The sequence below is a fragment of the Elephas maximus genome, chromosome 8 (genome assembly GCF_024166365.1).
Source record: "Elephas maximus indicus isolate mEleMax1 chromosome 8, mEleMax1 primary haplotype, whole genome shotgun sequence".
NCBI classification, from domain to species: Eukaryota; Metazoa; Chordata; class Mammalia; order Proboscidea; family Elephantidae; genus Elephas; species Elephas maximus.
The window spans coordinates 115,747,777-115,767,602 of NC_064826.1; the positions used below are offsets into that span (position 1 = coordinate 115,747,777).

Here is a 19,826-nt window from a genome sequence, read left to right on the forward strand (position 1 = left end):
CCTGGCTATCTAATTCCAAAAAAGAGCCAACGAAAACCCTTTGGATCAGAGCTGTCTGACCTGCAACTGATCATGGAGATGATGCAGGACTGGGCAGAGCTTCAGTCTGTTGCATGGGGTTGCCTTGAGTGGGGGCAGACTCAAAGGCAACTAATGACAACAACCCTCTCACATTACCTGCCTATGTGACACACACAGACAACAGGTAAATACTTTCACTTGCCCTTTCAAACAAGTGGTAAATCCACAGATTAACACCCTACTGCTATGGGTTCCCAGCCTGGATCAGCATAGCAGAGGAGGAACCTCACCTGTCTCCTCACATCCCAGTTCCTTCAACTACCAAATAGAAAGAGTAAAATGAGCCCCTGTGTGCACACGTATGAACATTGAGTTTGTAAAAAAAAAAGGGATATAATAAACAATTACATAAGAAAAACTATTCTACAAACACTAGTCATTTCCTTTGTTCTATCTTCTGCTCCTTAGGTGACCCCAGTCAGTGACCATCCTCAGTCCATGCCATAGATGGGGTTAGTCACCTTTGGGAGAGCAAGTCAGTGATGTAATTCAGATGTCTTAGAAATGTTTATAGGTTTTGAATTAGCAATTAAATCTGTTCTAGAGAAATAACAAAATGCAGACTTAAATTTGGGCATGGTCATATTCACTCTATTGTTACTTATAATCAGAAAAAGACAGAGATGATTTAAACGTGCAAAGTAAGGGAAGGGTGCAGGAAATTATTACTTTCATTTAATGAGATGTTGAACAGCTTTAAAAGTATTTTCAAAGACATGGATTAAAACTTATGATAAAAATAATGTCTTTGATGCAGAATAAAGTTTATATATACAGTATGAATCCAACTATGTACAAAAAGGTATCCGGAAAAAGACTAGGAAAGAAATACATTGTTACTTCTGGTTAACGAGATTAGAAATAATTAATTTTTTTTGCTTCTTCATAAATGTAAGTACTTTACAAATATTTTTATAATAAACACATGTTTAGCTGACATGCTACATTTCCGGTTTTCAGAGTCATTGCAGAGAAAAGAATAGTTCATAAGTACAGATCGTAGACACTTTTGCCTCTTCCAATGGAATCAATGAAATATCTTCACATATTGAATATGCCAAAATGAAGTCCTGACACAAAATCTTAATTCTGCTCCATTTCAATAGAAGTGGAAGTGACTGCCCTGACAGGGAACACAACAGAGAACCCCTGAGGTGCAGGAGATCGGTGGGATGCAAATTCCAAATTCTCATAAAAAGGCCACGCTTAATGGTCTGACTGAGACTAGAAGGACTCTGGCGGTCATGGCCCCCCAGATCTTCTGTTGGCCCAGGACAGGAACCATTCCCAAAGCCAACTCTTCACATATGGATTGGACTGGACAAAGGGTTGGAAAGGGATGCTGGTGAGGAGTGAGCTTCTTGGATCAGGTGGATAGTTGAGGCTATGTTGGCGTCTCCTCCCTGGAGGAGAGATGAGAGGGTAGAGGGGGTTAGAAGCTGGTGAAATGGACATGAAAAGAGAGAGTGGGGAGGGGGGGAGCGGATTGCCTTATTAAGGGGAGAGCAATTGGCAGTATGTATTATTTTAGCCAGGTATATATAAGTTTCTGTGTGAGATACTGACTTGATTTGTAAACTTTCACTTAAATCACAATAAAAATTAAGAAAAAAAAAAAAGCACTATCGCAGGAAACCAGATGATCCCTACATTAATATAAAAACATACCATGCTCACAGATAGGAAGATTCAACATTGTGAAAATGTCAATTCTAGCCAAAGTAATCTATGGATACAATGCAATCTCAATACAAATACCAACAAAATTCTTTAACAAGATGGAACAACTAACCACAGACTTTATATGGAAAAGAAAGAGGCCCCAAATAAGCAAAGCATTATTGAAAAAAGAAAACGAAGTAGGAGGACTCTGTTATACAGCCACAGTAGTCAAAACAGCCTGGTGCTGGTACAACTACAAACACATAGACCAATGGAACAGACTCAAGAACCCAGACGTAAATCCATCCACCTACGGCCAATTAATCTTTGACAACGGACCAAAGTCCATTAAATGGGGAAAAGACAGTCTTTTTAACAAATGCTGCTGGCAAACTGGTTGTCCGTCTGTAAAAATGTGAAACAGCACCCATATCTCACACCATACATAAAAACTAACTCAAAATGGATCAAAGACCTAAACATAAAACCTAATACAATAAAGACCATGGAAGAAAAAATAGGGACAATCCTGGGGGCCTAACGCATGGCATAAACACAATGCAAGCCATAAATAACAATGTACAAACACCAGAAGATAAACTAGGTAACCAGCAGCTCCTAAAACCTAAACACTTAGGCTTATCAAAAGACTCACCAGATGAGTAAAAAGAGGACTTACAGCCTGGAAAAATGTTTGGGGCTACAACATTTTTGACAGGGGTCTGATCTCTAAAATCAAAAGAATACATCAACACCTCAAAAACAAAATGACAAATAATACAATTAAAAAATGGGCAAAGGATAAGAACAAACACTTCACCAAAGAAGACATTCAGGTAGCTAACAGACACATGAGGAAATGTCATGATCATTAGCCATCAGAGAAATGCAAATCAAAACTACAATGAGATACCATCTCACCCCAACATTGCTAGCATTAATTAAAATATATATATATATATATATCAAATACTGGAGAGGTTAAAAATCTTATGCACTACTAGTGGAAATGTAAATTGGTACAACCACTATGGAAAATGATATGGCGCCACCTTAAAAAGCTAGAAATAGAAATACCATACAATCTAGCAATCCCACTCCTAGAAAAATATCCTAGAGATGTAAGAGCCATCACACAAATAGACATATGCACACCCATGTTCATTGCAGCATTGTTCACAAATGCAGCATTGTTCAACTTCAGTGCCCATCTACAGATGAATGGATTAAAAAATTATGGTACATATACTCTTGGAATACTATGCAATGAAAAAGAACGATGATGAATCTGCGAAACATCTCACAACAAGGATGAATCTGGAGGACATTATGCTGAGTGAAATAAGTCAAGCAGAAAAGGATAAATATAGTACAGTCTCATTTTTATTAAAAGTTACCATTCTTTGATGGGTAACAGGGATGGCAGAGAGAGGGAGGGGGGAGCACTTTCCAGATAGTAGACACTTGTTATTTTTGGTGATGGGAAAGGCAATACCCAATAAGGGTGAAGGCTGCACAACCTGTCCAAGGTAAATGAAGACACTGAGAAGTACGCAAGAATAAGGGACAATGTCGGTAAATGCTGTAACGTACAATTTTTCAACAACAATAACAACGAAAAAATACGTGTGTGGTTACGTAGGTAGATATGTATGCATATACGTGTATAGGAAGACACGTGCGAGTGTATGTGTGTGCATTTATAGGTGTATCTGTAGGCATATGTACGTACATGTTTATGGATGCTCATATATATTCATATAGATAATCAACCACATGGAGGACACAGTTATGGACACTTTCTACACATAGCCAAACACCTTGCAGGATTGGTTTACCGAGTTTGAAGGCTTGGGACTATAGTCTCGTCGGACAACTCAGTCAAATGGCATAAAATAGTTCATAATGATAATGTTCTATATCCTAGTTTGGAGAGTAGCATCTGCGGTCTTTTAAGTTTGCAAGCGGCCATCTAAGATACAACTATTGGTTTCTACTTGTCTGGAACAAAAGAGAATGAAGGAAACCAAAGACTCAAAGAAGAAACTAGTCCACAGGACTAATAGCCCACATGAACCACAGTCTCATCTAGCCTGAGACCAGAAGAACTAGGTGGTGTTCGGCTACCACTACAAGGACACAATAGAAGGTCCCAGAAAGAAATAAAAAAAAACTGTAGAACACAACTCAAATTCCAGACTTACTGGACCAATAGAGATTAGAGCAGCTTCTGAAATTATCACCCTAAGATTCCCTTTGAACTTGGAACTGAAGCCATTCCTGGTGGTCACCTTTCAGCCAAGTAATAGATTGGCTTATAAAATAAACAATACCACCCATGAATATTATGCTCCCTTAAATAATCAACAATATGATACCAAACAGTCGACATTAACTCTAAAACATACATGAGAAGCTAAGGAGGGGCAGGGAAGCCAGATCAATGGAAACAGAACAAACAGAATGGAAATAATGAGAATATTGGCACATTGTGAAAAATGTTACCAAGGTCATAGAACAATTTATACAAAAATCATTAAATGGGAACTGAATTTGCTATGTAAACTTTCACTTAAAACACAATAAAATACTAAAAAAAGATGCTGCTCCTTGTTGATAGCATCCTCACTTGAGTCTTAGGAAATTCTGTCTCACTCAATCCCTGCCTCCCTGTGGGGGATTCTTGGCTGAGAAATAAATAAGCAGTTTATACCGAGGTGCAAGAAAAGAGGCTGGTTTATCTCAGAGAGGTCACAGTTCTTAGGTGAAACCTAAGAACACGAAGGGCATGTGAGGACTCAGCATGGCGACAAGGACACTGAAGAAGCCTCCTGTGTCCGTTATGACCTCAGCCCTTGTCTTGCTGTTCCCAAGTGTGCACCTTCCTATTGCAGAGACTTCAGTCATTGAACAAAAATGAATGAATCACACACTCTTGTAACACTAGGGGTACACAAATGAACCAGACACAGACTTCACCTCGTATGACTCTCATTCGAGTGGAGAAGACAAGCAAAGCATTTAAATATCATGCAGGTGATAAAATATTGTAATAGCAGAATTTCCACTGCCATGGAATAGGCCATTTGAGCAGAGAAAATGATGTGAGAAAGCAAAGAGAGAGAGATTAGGGGTAGGTTCCTACATAAAAATACAGGATGCCCAGTAAAGTTTGAATTTTAAATAAACAACAAATAATTTTTTAGCATATCTCAAAATAGTATTTGTTGTTTATCTGAAATCAAATTTAACTGGGCAAGCTGTTTTATGTGGCAACCCTATTAGGGACTGCCCCCAGACCAGTGTGACTCGAACAGAGAGAGACACATGAAAGAGCAGCAGGCTAGTTAGGGGTGGGTTGTCAGCCGCTGATAATATTAAATTTCATTCTGTGGACATCATGGATTCAGAGGAGATCATCACATGGTCATCTAGTCACCATGCAGGATAGATTGCAGAGGCCAAGGCAGAGGTGGAGCCCCTAGAGGCATGGAAAGAAACTACAGGGCATTGAGTGCTCCAGCTCAGGAATGATGAGACCTGAAGTAGGGCGTTGGCTGTAGGGATAGGAAGGAGGGGCAAGATATGAAAGCCTTTTCTAGGATGGAAAAAAAGAAATTACAGACAAATTGAATATTAAGGGTTGATTTGCTAATTAAACCATCTTAGCCCTAACCTGCCTAGACTTTTAAAACCCTTCTAAACAATCTATTAATCTAAATGAATGAGGGAGCTGCCACATCCACATTAGCCTGGTTGCCACTCAGCTCCTTGGCTCTCTCTTGTAGTTTGCTATTAATTCACACTGGTTGTGTGCGCAAACTCCAAAGGCACATGTGTCCCGCTCACATTACAAAATGTAATTGGACACATTAATACGTGCAGAGGCCCTCAGCTTATTTGGAGCTTTTCTCCTCAAGGGGAATTGCCTGCTGGCACGTGCAGGCCAGGGAACTAATTAACATTGCCCCCCAGAACGGACAGTGATAACAGAAGAAGTAATGAAAGTAGGCAGATCAAGCAGAATCAAAAAATTTAATTGGAAGTACGTGAAGGAGAGGTTATGAAATGAAAACTCTCTGAGGTTACTGAATGTTTGCTGGTGACCTCTGAGTCTAGCATGGGGACCTGCAGTTGAAACTGAGCCTGTAGGCCAAAGGGGATTGGCACTGGATGGATAGAGGTCGAGAACATTGGGCTCAGTGTATATACACTAGCTGGATAAAAAAGAAAGAAGGAAGGAAGTCCAGGGAAAAGTATTACCAAGATGTTTTGGGGACAATGATAGTTAGCTCTGTTTTGTGAGTGTGTGAGAGTGTATGTGTGTGTGCATGGTGTGGATGTGTTAGAAAGAGACAGAGACAAAGTTTTCACCCATCCTTCACCTGGGGACATTCTTCTAACCACAGAGGACTTTAGAACAGTGACACACGATTTGGTGAGACTCTTCTAGAGACATTTTGGACAGGTGGGAAGGCACACTTGGTTGGCACAATGAACGGGGACAGTACAAATGGCCTTTAGTGGCAGGTACCCAGGATGATAGATGTCCTTTACAAGGCAGAACAGTCCAGAACTGGGCAAAATAATTGTTCTTGACTTGCAATCTGCAGGACTTATCCGCATTCAAGCAAGCAAAAAAAAAAAAAAAAAACATGAATAGTTATTTGAGCCTGGGACATATAAACCAGAAGTGTTTGTGCAGTTTTGTTACACACTGAATTTTCCAGAAACACAACTACCGTGCAAATCAGTGGAAGATTACTATTTGATGTAGAATGCATTCACCATTTCAGAAAACCACTCACTGTTTTTGAGTTTCCAATACAGCATGGCTCTATCAGTTTTCACGTGGCCCGTTACATGCAAATACGCAACAGAAGAGACTGCAGACTTCTTTTAACAAACCAATACTTTTTAAATTAGCAGAGATGCATAAATTTTATTAATAAAGGTAGTTTTAAAATTATTTCAAATTATTATTGTTGTTGTTAGGTGCTGTCGAGTTGGTTCCGATTCATAGTGACCCTATGCACAACAACAGAATAAAACAGTGCCCAGCTCTGCGCCATCCTTACAATGTTTGTTATGCTTGAGCCCACCGTTGCAGCCACTGTGTCAATCCATCTCGTCGATGGTCATCCACTTTTTCACTGGCCCTCTACTTTACCAATTATGTTGTCCTTCTCCAGGAACTAATCCCTCCTGAAAACATGTCCAAAGTACATGAGATTTAGTTTTCTCATCTATGTATAGGTTCCTCATGAGCACAATTAAGTTTTCTGGAATTCCCATTCTTCTCAATGTTATTCATAATTTGTTGATTCACACAGTCAAATGCCTTAGCATAGTCAATAAAACACAGGTAAACATCTTTCTGGTATTTGGTTTTAGCCAGGATCCATCTGGTATCAGCAATGATATCCCTGATTCCGTGTCCTCTTCCGAATCCAGCTTGAATTTCCCACAGCTCGCTGTTGATATACTACTGCAGCTGCTTTTGAATAATCTTCAGAAAAATTGTACTTGTGTGTGATATTAATGATGATGTTCGATAATTTCCACATTCCGCTGGATCACGTTCTTGGGACTAGGCATAAATATGGATCTCTTCCAGTCAGCTGGCCAGGTAGCTGTCTTCCAAATTTCTTGGTATAGATGAGTGAGCACTTCCAGTGCTTCATCCATTTGTTGAAACATCTCAGTTGATATTCCGTCAATTTTACTGTCAATATCATTGTAATTCTATGTATTTTTTTTTTATTTTATAGAACAAGAGTAAGGAATCTATTTTATAAAAATTACACATTGAAATGATTAATATGGAGGTTCCTTGTTATTTTCCAGAGCTATTCTGATGCTGTTTCCCAGGTATTTACCCCTAGGTTCATCTACAAACCCTCTGATGTCAGTGCTTCTTTGTCCAATCCATCCTTTATTTCCTGTCACCTACTAAATATGATCTCCAAAGTCTTTAAGAAACTAGAGACTGAACGTATGCTTGGACATGGGATGGAATTACAAGACAGGAGACATATGTTCTGTTATACTTCATCACTAACTACCCATATCATAACCAAAAACCAAAACCAAACCCAGTGCCGTCAAGTCGATTCCGACTCATAGCAACCCTATAAGACAGAGTAGAACTGCCCCATAGAGTTTCCAAGGAGCACCTGGTGGATTTGAACTGCCAACCCTTTGGTTAGCAGCCGTAGCACTTAACCACTACACCACCAGGGTTTCCACATGTGATAACATAAGGAATTATTTGGCAGTTGGTCCCCGACTCATGGCCATCCCATCCACAATGGAACAACATGCTGCCCAGTCCTGTGCCGTTCCCATGATTAACTGCAGATCAGACTGTTGTGATCCCTAGGGTTTTCTTTGGCTGATTTTCAGAAGTATATTGCCAAGCCTTTCTTCCTATTCTGTAAGTTCTACCAAAACCTGTTCAACATGATAGCATCACATAACCCCCCACTAACTGAGGGGTGGTGGCTGTGCATGAGGTTCACTGGCTGGGCATTAAACCTGGGCCTCCGGCGTGGAAGGCAAGAATTCTATCATTAATCCACCAATGTTCACTATGTGGTAGTAGCCTTTTCAATAAGACCCAGTGCATTTACAAAAATACCATTCTTTTGTCCACTTCATTAGTGTCTAATTTTTACTTGCATATTTTTCCTATTTAACTAAGATAATTTCCATCTTTGCATCATATACAAATTAGTCTACCTGTTCTCACTGACCTTAACATTAGCTTTTACTCTCATGTAAAAGCGTTTTACATCTGTCTTGACTCTGACATTTCCTTTACTTCTAGTACCAGATGGCTTCTGATCATTTTCCTTTTCTTAAATCCACACTCACTCCTTACAGGTAAGCACAAGCGTCTGAGTACATCACTTTGCATTCCAATGAAACCAAACTTGGGCATTGAGCATTCATGCAGTATTTTATTTAAAACTACTTTCTTTTTATTTCTCTTTCATATCACAGAAATACATTAAATTATTTTTTTTAATCATGCCTATAGAGTTGCTATGAGTCGTAATCGACTCGACGGCACTGGGTCATAAAAAAAAAAAAATTTTTTTTTTTTTTTTTTGGTCATAGGTAGGTTTTATTACCTATGAATTTCGCTTCAAGAGAGCAAACAGAATGTTATGACATACTTGTTTCTAAAAAGAAGGCACTGGCTCTGAGAGGTCCTGGAGATGGCGATCCCAATTATAGATCTGAAAGCCCATCAATGTTTTCTAGCAATTTTATATTTTGTTACGGGAAGACTTTGTCAAGTTGGAGGTAAATATTTTGTTTTCTTTAAGGACATGTATAATGCTAACTCCAATTTTTCTTTTAACTATTGAAATGGAAGACTCATCAATTTCATTAAAATATAGGGAAAATATGCAATGTCATCTTTCACCAGTTCTATAATTTTTATTTTTAAATTATTTTAAATTTTTAAATAATTTTAAAATTATGATGAAGAGCACAGAGATTTAATACCTTATTCTGGCCTAGATTCTGGGCTTCCTTCCTAAGTAGCCAGTAGCTAGAATTGGTGGTACAAATACAAAGTGAAATATAAAACCTCACCACTTTAATGAGAAAATGTTTAGGTATTAAACATAGGTGCGTATAGCTCGAAGACTGCTTCCAGGTCCTCCTGTTTTTACTTCCATGTATCCAAAGGTTTAGAATCCAAACCAGCTGGAATCTAGACAGGGCAAAGTTTTGTAACCTCATTAGGGGTTATGGAATACTTTGTAAGACCTCATGAAAAGAGACTTTCCTTGAAGCAAAAGCACATCCATTGGCTTTAAGAGATATTCAGGAAGTAAAATCACAGATCTTTGTTCCTGGTTGGATGTAGTAGGGTAAAAGTTGATTTTAAATTAGCTAAAAACTCACATTTAGTTTACCAGATAGAAGTTAATCAGTATAAGTTAACTAGGAGAAATATAGCAAGATAAATAGCATGGGTGCATGGGAGATAATAAGCTGATTTTTTAACATTTCACCTAACAAAGGGGAAGGTACAGAAAAAGGAATGTTAAGAAGTTTAAGTACAGGAAATTAACGAAAGTAGGAACAGGAGGCGTGGTTTCCTCAACTGAATGTAGACAAGCTCCAAACATGACTACTTCAAAAGATACAATGTGGCCCAGATGGCCCAGGTCTTTCCAAAGGTTACCAAATGTGGCATGTAGGTCTTTTGGTTCCCTAAGAAAGAAGGCACTTCTTTTTTTATCTGAGCCCCAAGTTGACTTCAATTACCTTTCAGAAAGAAATAAAATGCTCTCCGAAAAGTCACCAGCTTGGCTGATACTCTTCTGACTCACACAGTAAGGAATGAGTTAAAATTTTCTCCTCAGGAAGGGCATCCCTGCCATCACTCAGCCTTTCTGAGTCAGTTGCTTTCTCCATGAGCTCACACCCAGTTCTTTCTCCTTTCCTTCAAATACCATCTAGAAAGTGGGCAGGTCTGCATACCAGACCCTGCCTCAAGGACTCAGTCTTCCAGTGCCCTTGAAAAAAGCCTCTTCTGGTGAAAGTATTTCTCTGGTTTGTCCCTGTGAATGAGCTCGTTCCAAGCTCTTCAGCAACACTCAGAGCCCACTCTAGAACATTCTCTGGAAAGTCTATGAACATTTATACCTCTCCACTCCATAGCACTGTTTGTCAAATCTTCCCTTTCCTCAGGTAATGTTTTGGAAAGCTTGGCAGGACATTTGGCCAGGTTATTAATCCCTAGTGCCCAGAGGCAGAAAGAATGAGGAAATAAGCAAAAACTTTGTCCTAAGGGGACCTGGGGACCCAAACCAAAGGAGCCACATCTATCTACAAGCCCAGGCAGCAAACTCATCATCAGAAACGAGAAACAGAGCCAAGGAAAGTGGCAGCCCAACAGATAGGCATAGATCAAGGAAGGAGGAGAGAACCCAGAGCGGTTATCAGAAGGTGCAGACACTCAAGTTCACTGTCCAGCCTAGAGCTGAAGGCTGATAGGGAAAGACTGGGATCAGGGTAGACAGGAATCAGAGGAGTCGTCTTCAGACTTTAGAACTCCAGAGGACCTCATAAACCTCTTTCGCTCACCTACAATCTATTTCACCTGCAGGGCACACCGTTATTTTTTAAAGAAACTGCCTCCTACCCACTTAAAAACATATCTGCATTTTACTTAGGCTCCTGTTCCTCAGCAACGTCACTAGGGTTGATGTCACCCAGTGTGGTAAACCATGGTGTGTCACCACACCCCCAGCCCAGGGTGGGCTGGATGGCTGGTGGAAAACCCCTCCCAGCCCCTCTCCCCCACCACCCCCCACAGAGCCGAGGGCTGTACCACACAGTCCCACCACCCACCCCCCCAGCTCCTAGTAGCTCCTCCCCTCTCCCATTGGCCAAGGTAGAGACCCTCCTCTCTGGCCAATGGAGGGTTCTGCAGTCCAGCTGCCCGCAGCGTGACTGGAGAGGGGGGTAGCGACAAGTTATTGCATTGGGTAACACCAACCCTAGTGACTGGTAGGTGAGGAGGAGGGAGGACGACAAGTTACTGCACTGGCTGATGGGTGATACCAACTCTAGTGACACCACTGCCTTAGAGGGCCCTCCCCTTGCAGTGCTGTCCCAGATGCCACCATCACTGCCACAGACCCTGGAGTCATTTGGTGTCACCCCTCTAACAGTGTCAGGGAGTGCAATCTGCACCACAACCCCCCCTCCCCCACCGCAGCCCCCTAGTGATGCCACTGCCATTCGTTGAGTTTCTTCCAGGAAGACCATGTCCCAAATCTCACACATCTTTCTTAAGGAAGAGTGGGGAGAAAGGGTTAGTCTTCACTGAAACTACTGAATTAAACTATTTCAGCCAACATCACATTAGTTTGTTCCCCAAACATTTCTCTCTGCTATGTAGTTGGAGGAAATCCTGGTGGCATAGTGGTTAAGAGCTTTGACTCCTAACCAAAAGGTCAACAGTTCAATCTACCAGGCGTCCCTTGGAAAGCCTGTGGGGGCAGTTCTACTCTGTCCAATAGGGTTGCTATGAGTCAGAATCCACTCAACAACAGTGGGTTTGGGTTTACGTAGTTGGATGGCCCGCAAATATTTTTCTTACCTTTCCTTTTATTAAAATACGTTGCATTGATTCAAGGTAAAAAAATTTTTTAAATAAAGCATATGGTCAATTTATAGAGAAATGCACAGAAAACAAGTCACATATGTTTTAAATAAACTTCAACAATTTGGCATGTGTACCAAATTGTGTATGTTTTAAAATTTTTTTTAATTAGATGTTCCTATAATTTATGCCTTGTTTCGTAGCCTGCTTTCGACCCATAGCAGCAGATGATCTATGTTATCTCACAACCATATCCACTTCTCTAAAACAAAACTCAGGAGGCCTGATAGCACAGTGATTAAGCACTCGCCTGCTAACTGGAAGGTCTGCAGTTTAAACCCACCAGCCATTCTACGGGAGAAAGATATGGCAGCCTGCTTCCTTAAAGGTTACAGCCTTGGAAACCCTATGGGGCAGTTATATTCTAGGGTTGCTATGAGTTGGAATTCACTCCATAGTGGGTTTTCTGGTTAAAATAGAACTCAATGTTGTTGTTGTTAGGTGCTGTCGAGTTGATTTTGATTCATAGCAACCCCATGTACATACAACACAACAAAACACTGCCCAGTCCTGTGCCATCCTCACAATCCTTGCTATGTTTAAGCCCATTGTTGTAGCCAGTGAGTCGATCTAACTCATTGAGGGTCTTCTTCTTTTTCACTGACCCTCTACTTTACCAAGTATTATGTCCTTCTCCAGGCACTTGTCCCTCCTGTTAACATGTCCAAAGCAAGTAAGTTGGATGGAGTCTCACAATTCTCACTTTGAAGGAGCATTATGGCTGTACTTCTAAGACAGATTTGTTTTTTTCTTCTGATGGTCCATGGTATTTTCAATATTCTTTGCCAGCACCATAATTCAAATACATCAGTTCTTCTTTGCTCTTCCTTATTCAACATCCAACTTCTGCATGCATATAAGGTGATTGAAAATACCATGGCTTGGATCAGGCATACCTTACTTAGTCCTCACAGTGACATCTTTGCTTTTTAACACTGAAGAGGTCTTTTGCAGCAGATTTGCCCAATACAATAAGTTATTTATTTCTTGACTCTACTTCCATGGGTGCTGATTATGGATCCAAGTAAAATGAAATCCTTGACAACTTCGATATTTTCTCAATTTATCATGATGTTGCTTGTTGGTTCAGTTATGAGGAATTTTGTTTTCTTCATGATGAGGTGTAATCCATACTGAAAGCTATAGTCTTTGATCTTCATCAATAAGTGCTCCAAATCCTCTTCACTTTCAGCCAGCAATATTGTCTTCGGCATACCACGGGTTGTTCATGAGTCTTCCTCCAATCCTGACACCTCATTCTTCATATACTCCAACTTCTTGGATTATTTGCTCATCACACACATTGAATAAGTATGGGGAAAGAATACAACTCTGGCTCACACCTTTTCTGATTTTAAGCCACACACTATCCCCTTGTTTTGTTCGAATGACTGCTTCTCAGTCTATATATAGTTTCTGCATGAGCACAGTTGTTTTGAAATTCTCATTCTTCCTAATGTTATCCATAAATTATTATGATCCACACAGTCGAATGTATTTGCATAGTCAATAAAACACAGGTAAACATCTTTCCGGTATTCTCTGCTTTCAGCCAAGATCCATCTGACATCAACAATAACATCCCTCGTTTCCTGTCCTCTTCTGAATCTGGCTTGGATTTCTGGCAGTTCCCTATCAATGTACCGCAGCAACCATTTTTGAATTACCTTCAGCAAAATTTTCCTTGTCTATGATATTAATGATATTGTTTGATTATTTCCACATTCCATTGGATCACCCTTCTTTGGAATGGGCATGATTATGGACCTCTTCCAGTTGGTTGTTCAAGTAGCTCTGTTGCAAACATCTTGGCATAGAAGAGTGAGTGCTTCTAGCATTGACCTAATCCATCCTCTATTTGTGAAAATGTAGGCTTGCTCCAGATTTTTGCTTTCATAAATAATGTAAAGGAAACATCTGTGTGCATATACATTTTGCATTTCCCTGGTAGTTTCTTTAAATTTTTGAGTCAAAGGGAATAACATGTAAAGATTTTTTATACATACTGCACATGTGGCAGCCTGTGATGTTTATCAATTAACATTATCATCAGTTGTTTCATTTTCCCCTACACATTCCTACTCTAGCTTTTATTATTTGTATCATATTTGCTAGAGAAGGAAAAAGTTGTCTTGCATGTATTTACAATTCTACACTTAGGTGTGACATTAAACTTTTTTTAGTATTTTACTCAACATACAGTTTTCTTTTTTCATGAATGGTTTATTCAAGCTATTTGCTAATATTTCTGTTGCAATGTGTCTTTTTTATTTTATTTGAGAATTTTAACTTTTTTCATAAAGTAAAATAGTTTTTGTAAGGTTATAAATTGTCCTATAATTTTCTTTATTTAGGTATTTTGAAATATTGATTTAGATTCTTATAAAGGAAACTATTAATTTTCATAACCAGTGTATCTGGTGTTATGTTTAAAAAGGCCTTCTCTATCTCTGTTATGGATTAAATTGTGTCTCTCAAAATTATGCATTATAAATCCTAATCCCTATAACTGTGGTTATAATTCCATTTGGGAATGGGTTTTCTTTGTTATGTTAACGATATTTTATGAAAGTATCAGCCACCTCCCTCATTATTTTCAAAAATTTTAAGCCATTATCATTAACCTGTATTTCTAACTATCTTTTTAAAAACATTTTGTCAGTAAGAACAAAATCCTTTTCATTTTTTTACTATTTTTAATTTAAATAATTCATGTAAGTTTCATTACATTACAGGGGGCAGCGGTGATTCAGTGATAGAACTCTCACTTTTCATGTGGGCGACTCAGGTTCAATTCTCAATGTACCTCAAGCACAGCCACCATTCATCTGTCAGTGGAGGTTTGCATGTTGCTATGATGGTTGTGATGGTTAAGACTGGGTGTCAACTTGGCTGGGCCATGATTCTCAGTGTTTTGGCAGTAGTATAATGTTGCAATCTCTTCCCTGTTGAGATTGGATGGCGATCATCCCCATGTTGGGATCTGCTGTGGTACCGGCGGGGGCAGGGCCTGTGGTAGCTCACCACCCCACTCAGCCTGTATCTCTCCGCCCTCCTCCTCCTGGCTTTTCCTGCTCGCCTTGCCGGGGCTTTTGCTTGTTCCAGATCCTGCACCTGTCTCCTGTTCCTCTGACCTCCAGTTCTTGGGACTTGAGCTGGCAGCTCGCCTGTGGCCTTGCCTGCCAATCTTGAGATTCCTCAATCTTCACAGCCTGTAAGCAGCAGCCCTGCTCTCCCTCCAGCCTGTTGATCTGGGGCTCGCCAGCCCCTGCAGCTACATGAGTCAGGAGAAGCCTTTTTTTCCCCCATAGACTTGGGAAGCTACAGCCTCTAAAAACCCTGCGAGCCACTTCTTTGAAATAAATCTCTCTACATATGTGTATATAATATTTATATGCTTTACTGGTTTTGCTTCTCTAGAGAACTCAGCCTAAGACAATGATGAACAGGTTTCAGAGAAGCTTCCAGGCTAAGATGGACTAGGAAGAAAGGTCTGGTGATCTACTTCTGAAAATTAGCCAGTGAAATCCTTACAGGTCATAATGGTCTGATCCCTTTGTGCAAGGGGTTGCCATGAATTGGGGCCAACTCAATGGCAGCTAACAATAACAGTAACAATTACATTTACATAACATTACTTATCAAATTATATATACTTTAAGATTATATAGCCTTTACACACAAAATGTTAGATCAACATATGTATAAATTAAGTACATATAAATTAAGAATAAATTATTAAATCGACATCCTTAAAATAATAAATATTCCCATTCAGGAATATGGCACTCCTCACCAATTTTTCAAATCTATTTTATGTTTGTCAAAATACTTTTCTTTTTATTTGAAATATATCTGATATACATGCTCTTTTAAGTATATACTAGGGTATTTTATTTTCATTACTGTTAAGACTGAAACGTTTTCCCTGTTTACTATTTATGACTAACACATAGGAATGCCATTTTTTGTGTGTTTATGTTTATGATCAATCATGTCATTATCTGTATCCTTTTTTAAGTTTATTTTCTCATATAAGCAAGGAATAATGATTTCGTCACCTGTTTTTGATATCTATACCTGTTATTCCTCCTCCTGAAGGATATCTTTCAGCAATCCCCCCTTGCTCCGACAGTATCAGTGCTTCCTTTGCTACTGGATCATTCTCAGCACCACACAAGCATGTAGTATGTCACCAAGCTTTAAATAATAAATAATTATAATAAACAGACAAAAAAAAAACACTTTCCTCATTCTCCTGCCAGCTAAGGCTACTGCCTGTTTCGTTCAGATTTCACTGTCACACTTCACAAACCTGCAGTTACAGCCAGGACTGTTTTCTCTTCTCCCTCCCTCTCTCTCTCCCTCTCTCTTTCACCTCTCTTTCTCTCTCTCGCTATCTCTCATCTGCCCCTTTTTCTTTTTCTTGAAGCTTGCTTCTACCTGGATAAGTGAGGCAGGCCAGGGGCTCACTCACTGGAAAGACCCAGAGTATCGCAGCCAGCTCCTCTGTGACCTGAAGAAGATTCCCCTTTGACTCGTCTCTCTTATCCCTCCAGCCTGGACAAAAGAACTTGGCCACACATAAATGCTGGTCTCAATGGCATTTAGGAGGAAAGCCCAGCTGACTACCCAGGGTGCCTTTAACACACTGTAATATCTGAAAGTACTGCTCCAGGAATCCTCATGAGGAAGACAAGTCCTGATGGCTGAGGAAAATTCAGGTGATTCTGGGTTCCTGGCCAAATTTGATCTTAATCTTGACTCGAATTTGCCGAGGGGAACCTGTTCTTGTTGATCTGGATAGTTGGAGGAGTCTTTTCTTTGTCCTTGCAGTCCAAGACATTCACCAGCATATATCTAGATGTTGTTGCTATGTTGTGAGGTGCTGTCAAGTCGATTTTTGACTCATAGCACCCCCGTGTGACAAAGTAGAACTGCCCTATAGGGTTTCTAGGCTGTGATCTTTACAGGTGCAGATTGCCAGGCTTTTCTTCTGTGGAGCAGAGGGTTGAGTTTGAACCATCAATCATTTGGTTAGCAGCCTTGTGCTTAATGATTACACTTTGTTATAGAGGTTCGTTTTTATTAACTTTGTAAGTGACTCCGTGAACCCTACCACTGCAAATCCAGGTCTTCCTTCTTCTTGGTACATGATTCATCCATTTTGCCTTTTGCTCCACTTGAAGCTGGTCTCCTCCTCAGGAAGAGCAATGGTCTGTGTGGCCCACCTCTGTTGATCCACCTTTCATTCCTTCACTGTTATCTTTGATGACTTACCTTGCCTATCCCGCAGAGCACTGCACTGATTTTCTGAAGAATTTCTCTCACTTATTAAAATTTCCTCATGCATTTTAAAACTGATGTCACACACTTATTTTATAATATTCCTTTCCTGTGTTTATCTAGTGTCTTTTTTAATATCCGACTTCTTCTGATCCAGTTTCCTTTTCATCTTGGCCTCATCAACTCATTTTTTTTTTAATCCTTTGTCTTTTTTTTTTTGTCTTATAAAATCTACCTTTTCTTAAATTTTATCAAAATAACAAGATAATGCAATCTAAACTTTTCCAAAATAAATCTCATGTCAACTTTATGTTCTTCCTGTACCTTTGGAGAGCTATATTTCCCTACTCGATACAAAGTTATCTTTTCAGTGAGCCATATTATTTTTTTTACACGTCCTTAAGTGAGGCCTGGTTTCTACAAGTCTGGAATGTGTTTTACAAGCAGAATAATTTTTTTGTATTTCTCTGTCTTTGATTTGTATATGATTAGAATCTCTTTTTTTGGTTAATTCTTAATTTTATAGATTAGATGCCAAGTCACTTATTCAGTAGTTTTGAAAAGTACAGAGCCAGAGTCACAGCTAATTTCAATAAGAAAAGTATAATACCATCAAAATGGTATTTCTAAAGAATAAAACAAAATTTAAAAAATTTAAAGTGCTATTTCTATTCTTTTTGGATAGCCTCCTTCCCTACTAACACTTCAGGAAAAGCCGTTACCATTGCTGGCCTTCCTTATGCTTGCTATAATCATCCCCTGAGCCTGCCACACCAAGGAAGAAACATACCGAGTGTTTAAAAATTCCATACAAGAGACACCACTGACAACTCTGTCAGAGGTGGCACCTGACCCCCAGCCACCCCACACAGTGCCCCTGCAGGTTCTGCCGCCTGCTGACCTGGCTAAGAGCTTGGTCATATCCCTTATGCTCAGTGCAGCTCTCTGCCCACGTGTTATATAAATAAGCCATAGATGGCGTCTGTGTATTGGCCCCAGGTTGTGTATTTCTTCATACCAAGCTGGGGCCCCTTAGCCCAAAAAGCCCACCAGAGCCAAACTCAAATTTTTACATATCCAGTAGTTTCCAAAAATAGCCCAAAGAAACAGATTTTTAGCCATTTAGAGCCTGCCTGCTTTATATACTTTGTGAAGCTGCGTCCAACATCTGCTAGCCATAGGTGAAATAAACCCTGTGGTTAATAAGGACCTAAAGCTGTTGCTGCTCTTCAGAGCTCTCTGACCCAGAGATCCCATCTTGCTGCTGAGGGACATTGTTAGGCACATGTAAGCCCCCTCTCCTAAAACCCTCTACCCTGGGAGTGCCCTTGATCAGTTCCCCTTCTGGTGGCCCCTGTGCCACACACCTTAGGGAAGGTCTCCTGCTCTGAGGGACTTCCTCCCACTGCCACCACCAAGCAGCTCCTTGTCCATGCATCTGCCCCAATAAATAGCTTGTTGTTCGACACTGCCATCTCGTGGTCAAACCCTAACTCTGAAACCTATGGCCCCATGGTACTATGAAACTCTGGCCCAACCTCTGCATTTTCAAGAGGCTAATAATGGCACAATAGGCACCTAAGACTCCCACCCTGACTCCTTCATCTCCCGCCCTCCTTAAATGCATGTGCTTGAGAACCAGCATCTTTTCTACGTAGTTGGCAGAAGCCTTATTTTTGGACGCTACTTGTTTTTTTTTTTTGGTCTTGGTGGTTTTTAAACTGGCTCACCCTCACATATCCTTCACCATTTCACCATCTTTTCCTCCAAACTTCATATTTCCTTTTGAAATATATTCCATGGGTTCCCTCTCCAATATTTCTTTTCATAAATAAATTAATCTTCACACAAAGCCCTGGTGGCACTGTGGTTAAGCATTTGGCTGCTAACCAAATGTCAGCAGTTTGAATCCACCAGCCGCTCCTTGGGAACCTGTGGGGCAGTTCTCTATCCTATAGAGTCACTATGAGTCAGAATTGACTCAATGGCAACGGGTTCAGTTTTGGTTTTTGTTTGTTTGTTTTTGAAATGTTCATATATAATGCTTTAACATGTTTTTTAACTTTATTTTATTATCTTATAAAGTACAAATTCTTACCAGGAATCAAGTTGCTAAAGTACCATCCACATAAAAAATAAAGGCTTGAATCAAACAGAATCATCCAGCAAATCCAGCCAAATGTCATGTTCCCTTGTTCCGGAGACTGGTACATATTATTCCACTGGATCCCTGGCAGTAAGGAAAAGGTCAGAGTTAGAACTAAGCATCCTCTCTTAGTGTAGGTCTTGGTAAGATGAGTCCATTCATTCTGGAAGCTCAAGTAAAGCAGAACACAGCAAAACCAAACAAACAAAAAAGTCAGTAACATTGGTCACAATTTTTCAAATGAAATGTTACCTGTCTTAATCCTGCATTTATTTTAATACCATGTGGAGTGACCATTAACAACATTTTAATATCTAACATTTGAAATGTTTTAAAAGGTTGTTTTACTTATAGCTAGTTTTATTTTCTCGACTAGGAAAAAAAAATCTATACTTAGGGAAATAAGCATGTGTTAATAAAAAAAGAAGAGTTCCTTGAGAATCCAAGCACCAAATC

General features: G+C 39.8%; 1 protein-coding gene across 1 annotated transcript in view; it reads right to left on the reverse strand.

Moving 5' to 3' along the window:
• Positions 1-19,826, reverse strand: part of ABCA13 (ATP binding cassette subfamily A member 13) — a 570,776-nt gene that overhangs the window by 287,253 nt on the left and 263,697 nt on the right. The window contains 1 exon segment of the mRNA XM_049894281.1: positions 19,323-19,454. Coding sequence (XP_049750238.1) covers positions 19,323-19,454 — 132 coding nt within the window.